At 63.9% G+C, this 5,468-nt stretch overlaps 1 protein-coding gene across 1 annotated transcript; it reads right to left on the reverse strand.

Moving 5' to 3' along the window:
- Nucleotides 1–456: 456 nt before the first annotated feature.
- Enpp7 (ectonucleotide pyrophosphatase/phosphodiesterase 7) lies at nt 457–4,207 on the reverse strand. The gene is made up of 5 exons (XM_040270596.2): nt 3,937–4,207; nt 3,488–3,633; nt 1,990–2,616; nt 1,190–1,457; nt 457–1,043 (listed from the first exon to the last, which is right to left on the reverse strand). Exons 1-5 carry the CDS (start codon nt 4,187–4,189, stop codon nt 949–951), a joined length of 1,389 nt encoding a protein of 462 aa, XP_040126530.2. The 5' UTR covers nt 4,190–4,207; the 3' UTR covers nt 457–948.
- Nucleotides 4,208–5,468: the final 1,261 nt, after the last annotated feature.

Here is a 5,468-nt window from a genome sequence, read left to right on the forward strand (position 1 = left end):
CCAGTGGCTCCACCTGCCGCCGGACCCAACGTCACCACCCGCATTTGATCTTCATCCCTCAGGCATTCTATCTCCAAGAGCCTGAAAACCTTCCGTCCCAGTCTGTCCTCTCCACCCTGCCACCAGGATGCCCTGCTGGGACCCCAGCGGTGCCCTCCTAACTGTCCCCAGCTGCTCCCATTCCTGTGTTCCTGCCCCCGAGGTCGGAGCATCCACTCGACCAGCTTCATGGGACCACGCCCGGGTGACCTGGCCGGGGCTCAGACACTCGGCTCTTCCTTTCTTAGGGAACCTTGCCTACTGCTCCTGGCTCTTCCTGGCCACCCTCCAGCTTAAAACGTCACCCCCACTGCCTGGGGTCAGTCCTGTCCCCCGCCCCGTCACCATGAGCTGCCTGAGTACGGTTCCCCCTCCAGCCCCTGCCGCAAACTTCAGACTTCAGTGTGTGTGGCTTTATTCTGTCTGACCAAGGGCCGTGACTGCATGGAACAGAGGCCCAGGGTGGCCTGTCGCTGGCACATGGGGATGTCCTGGAGCAGGCTGGCTGCTGGGGCGTTCTGGGAACCTGGCCTGGCAGCTCCTCTCCTGACAGAGCTCACTCTGCTCTGTTCTGAGTGGTGGATCTTGTCTGAGGGGCCCAGGGCCCGGGGCAGGCGGAGGGACGGCCGCTCTGGGAAGGACCAGGAGGTCAGCTTCTGAGGGAGGGTGGGGATGCCTGGGTTCCTGGCCGTCCGCTCTGTGATGTCCTCCAGCCTGAAGCCAGCAGCTGAAGGGCCTCTCAGGGTCCCACAGAGTCTTCCCTCTTGGTGCAAGCTGGTGGTCACCAGCTGGGCAGGGTCAGAGCCTGGGGCCGGCTGCCTAGGTGCACGGAGGGGTGGGGGTGGGGAGCAGGGAGCCTGGCCACGTCCTCCCTCTTCCTTCCAGCCTCCGGCCTTGCATGGTGGGGTGTTATGTGACCTTGGCCAGAAGAGCCAGGGTGCCCAGCAGTGCTGACATCAATGGAGGCCACCCCTTTGGCAGGAGAGCAGACCCCGAGGGCAGTTCTGGGGAGAGAGGAGGGATCACATTTCAGCCCAGGTCCTCCACCGAGGACCAGGGGCTTCCAGCTGTCCCCAAGAGCCCCCAACCTTCCTCCCTGGCCACTCCCAGGGGTGTGTCGGGTGGCCAGGTCAAAGGGTGTGCTGCCTACCTGTGTGCCCGTCTGTGGACGGGGTGGGGGAGGGTGGCCGTCCCTCGCTCGGGCGCAGCATGGGCTTCAGGATGTCGGGGTCCCCGTCGTTGGGTTCGGGCACGATGCCCAGTAGCTGGCACATGAGCTCGTACACATGCACACTCTCAAAGGGCGCCACCTCCAGGCCCTCCTGGAAGCTGGGGCCCACGGCCCGGAAGATGGTCTTCATGTCCAGGTCCTGGTTGTCGAAGCCGTGCTCCCCGTTGTTGAACTGGACGTTGATTCTCTGCAGGGAGGGGTGGGGTGTCCAGTCCTTGCCGGGAGCCCCAGCACCATGGGGCCCTCTCGCCCTCTCGGCATCCCCTGGGGGTCGGCGCCCAGGTGGGCAGATGGCCTTGGGAGGGGTACCAACTTGGGGATGGAGGGATTCTGAGACTGGGCTCCTCTGAATTCTGAGACCATGAAGATCGGCCAAAGACACGGCCTTGGCCTGGAGCCGGGGAGGTAACTGGAAGGGGCTGGGCTTCCAGCGTGGGGCTGGGCTGGGCCTCCTTCAAGGGAGTTGGGGATGTGTGCTCAGCGGCCACCTCCCCTGGGTCTGCCTCTCCCTGCTCCACTCTCTGCTCCCCTTCAGGTGCCCTTGGCTCTGTGCCCGTTCTCCCCCGTGGCTGGGCTTCCCACGCCCAGGTGCACCTGCACTCCTGTTCCCAGTGCACACTGAAGGGTGTGTGCCCACGCTGGGGACTAGCTAGAGACGGGGCTCTCCTGGCCCTCGGGGAGCCGCCCGCCGGTGAGTGTTGCCCCCAGCAGGAGCTCACCCCATGGATGACGTAGCCGGGGTCGCTGTACATGACCAGCGGGGCGATCCTGGGGTGGTTGGCGTAGTGGAAGGATTTGGGGAACTGCTCCTTCTTGTAGACGTGCAGCCGGGGATGGGCGTCCTTCAGCACGTCGTACACCTTCTCCAGCCTCCCCTCCTTGGGGATCAGCATGCCGTTCGGCCCGTAGTCCAGGAGCTCGAACTCGATGTCCCGGAAGGTGAAGTTGGGGAACTTGTGGAACTCCACCAGGTCGCTGGCTGTCTTGTTGACGGTCGTCATGCCGTGGTCAGACGTGACGATCAGGTCGAGGCTGCTGGTGAGGCTGTGGCGCTCGATGCTGTCCCGGAGGTAGCCCACGGTCCTGTCCACCTGCCTCACCATCTCCTTCCTCTGCGGGGACTCTGGGCCGTACTTGTGGCCTGTGGAGTCCGGCTCCCCGAAGTAGAGAGTGACCAGAGCCAGGTCCTCCTCTGTGAACCAGCGCATCACCGTGTCGATGTTGGCCCTCCACTCCTTCTCGTCTTTGTAGTTGTGTAGGATGCCCTCCTTCCGACTCAGCGTCACCGCGGTCCCTTGGTAGGTGACGTTCCCACCAGGGTAGAAGAAGGAGCCGGTCTTCAAGCCCTGCAGGGACAAGGCAAGGTGGCACTGAGCCCACAGGACCCTTGGCTGGCAGCCCTGCTCATCCTGTGCCCACGCCCACGTTGGCCGGCTCACTGGCCCTCTCCTGCCCGTGTTCCTCAGGCTTTCTATTTGCTGAAGCAGCGCTTATTATTCAGTCTGTTATGTCTGTCGTTCATATGGTCCTGGGTCCCTGCGTCAAGCCTGACCTGCCCAGAGCCCTCTCGGTCCCTGAAGCTCAGCCTCCCCAATGGGTGCAAGCAGGTGTCTGTCCATCTGTCTGTCCCCTGCCCTCCAGACTTCAATCTAGGCATTCATCTTTCCATAAATTGTTGCCACTTCATTTCCAGATCTGCCTGCCTCCTGCCCTGGCCAGCAGGCCCACCTGCCAGCTCACTGCCCCAAGCCATGAGACGCCAGGTCCTCGCTCTGACACTCTGCTCTCGAGCTGCCTTAGGGGGCCCAAGCCCTGCATGGACAGGCAGGAGGTGACTTAGGTGCGTGGAAGCACTGGCTGTCAGGCGGCTGGGCTCACCTTGAAAACCTCCCCTTGAACTTGTTGCCTGGAGCGGCACCGCGGCGCAGTGTGAGGTGGGATTCCTGGCTCCACACCGCCACCACCCACCATTCCACCCGTGACCCTGCAGAACTCGGCTGTCCAGGCCGCGAGGGCCATGGGTGCCACGCAGATCAACCAGGTCACTACATGCTTCCTCGTGGTCAGTCCTGCCCCGGGGCCACCAGGGAACCAGCTACTCAGCTCTCACCAGAGCCGGACTCCCGGCAGGCCACAGGCTGGGGGTCTCCCACTCTCACAGCCTTGCAGGCCAGCTCCCCGTCCCCTCTGGCGTCTGTGCGGGCAGGGCCACGTTACCTGCCTCTGGGCTGTGATCCAGATGGGCACACTGCCATTGTCCCACCAGCTCTGGATGCCAAGGGTGGCGTGGTAGGGCAGCTTCACCTTGGTGGTGAAGTTGTAGAACATGTTGTGGACGACCCCGTGGTTCTCGATGTATTTGCCTGAGGGAGGAGGAGGCGGCAGGGCGCGGAGGTGAGCCCGGGAGAGAGCCTGGCGCATCCTGCACTTGCCTCCCCTGAGCCCTGCTGCTCGCCACTCAGATGGGATGGGGTCTCTGCTGAGCGAGCTCCCCGGGAGCTTTATTTGCCCTTGGTCAGTTGCCACCAATGGGGAGGACCATGCGGGGACCCCCTCTGCAGCAAGTTTCTCGCTTTGGCGTGCGTGGTGCCTGGGCAGGGCTGTGCCCACTCACCTGGTGTCTCAGGCCCTGCCTGCCCCCAGGCCCGGCCAAGGTCAGCACTCACCAGTGACCAGCGTGAAGTGGCAGGGGCTGGTCTGGGTGACGAAAGCCGGGGTCATGTAGCGAGCTTTCACCCCGTCCCGAGCCATGGCGTCCAGGTTGGGGGTCTCCACGTCCAGGTCGTAGTTCCAGCGGAAGCCGTCAAAGGACACGAGCAGCAGCTTGTTCTGGCGGTTCTGCCTTGGGACGGGCACCCCAGCCCCCGGAGCCAGCAGGGTGGCCAGAGCCCCAGCGAGGAGGGTGGCTGAGGCTCTCATGACGGCTCTCCAGAGGGACAGGTGCAGGGCGTCTCAGGCCCAGGAGGGCAAAGTCCCGGGGTCAGCTGGGCCGTCTTATCTCAGGCTTCTTCAGCGATGGGCGGGCGCAGAGACCTGGACGCAGGAACGCTCTGGGCCCTGAGTGGACGCCTCTCAGTGTGGGCTGCTGGGCACCTGAGCATCCCCCTCCTCCCAACAGGGCCCCAGGTCCTTGCTGCTCCCTCCCTGTGCCCCAGGGTGGGCGGGGTCCTACACAGACCCCAGCCCTCAGCAACTCCTGGCTTACTCTGACCCAGAGGACACGGGGGCAAGATGGACTCCCTCTCCAGCCAACAGTTTACCTGGAGAGAGCCTGTGGGTGGGCTTCATGGGCCTGGGCCAGGACCCAGCCCAAGGCCTGCCTCATCCCTAGGGACCTCCAGCCTGGCTCCTTCCTCTGTCCTCTTTGTCCACATGGTGGTGGCCTGGGCCGGGCGGTGGCTGTGGGAGCGGGGATGTGGCTGGACTGGAGGTGGATTCTGGAGGTTTTGATGAAGTACTTGCTGCTGGCTGCGTGGGAGTGAGCCGCCCTCTCAGTCTTGTTGAACAGCAAACCGGCCACAGCGGCCCACTGCCCCCTGAGTTCTGCTACAGCTAGCAGACACTGCCACAGAGCGATGCCACCTCTGTGTGCCCTCACAGCAGCATCAGCAGCCCCCGCCGAGGCGCAGCCGTGTTCCCTGGTCAGGCCCATGGGGTGGGCGTCTGGGCCCTCCCTCCCCAGGCCCAGGAAGCACACTTTCTGGGGAGGCTTCCGTGCCACCAGCCTTGGTGAAGCCGGTGCGTGCTGAAGGCTGGGAACCACAGCGCAGGTTGGTGACCACCATGAGAGGCCAACTCGGGGCTGAGGCGCAGGACAGCCACAGAGACTGGCCCCCTGCATTGCACAGACTCCCAGTGCAGGAGACACTGCCACAGCAGAACTGCAGGCGGCTCTGGGAGAGGCAAGGGGCTTCCCGTTAATGAGCGCTGGGGTGAGAACTCAGAAGGCCCCTCTGCTCACCTGGGATTTGCATGAGAGCTACTTATCGGATGGACTGGACTGGGAAGAAGAGGGTAGGAAGGCTTCCTGGGAGAGGGACACACGTGGAGGAGAGGGAGTACTGGAGCTGGGAGGTGGGCCGGGCGGTCCTGTGGGCTGTGGAGGGCTCTGGGTGTATGCTGGGCTGGGCAGGGGAGTCATCCCTAGTATCTGTTCTTCTGTGGCAAGATGGCTGCTGAGAAGGAAGACTCCATTTCC

Source organism: Ictidomys tridecemlineatus, chromosome 3 (assembly GCF_052094955.1).
Source record: "Ictidomys tridecemlineatus isolate mIctTri1 chromosome 3, mIctTri1.hap1, whole genome shotgun sequence".
NCBI lineage: Eukaryota > Metazoa > Chordata > Mammalia > Rodentia > Sciuridae > Ictidomys > Ictidomys tridecemlineatus.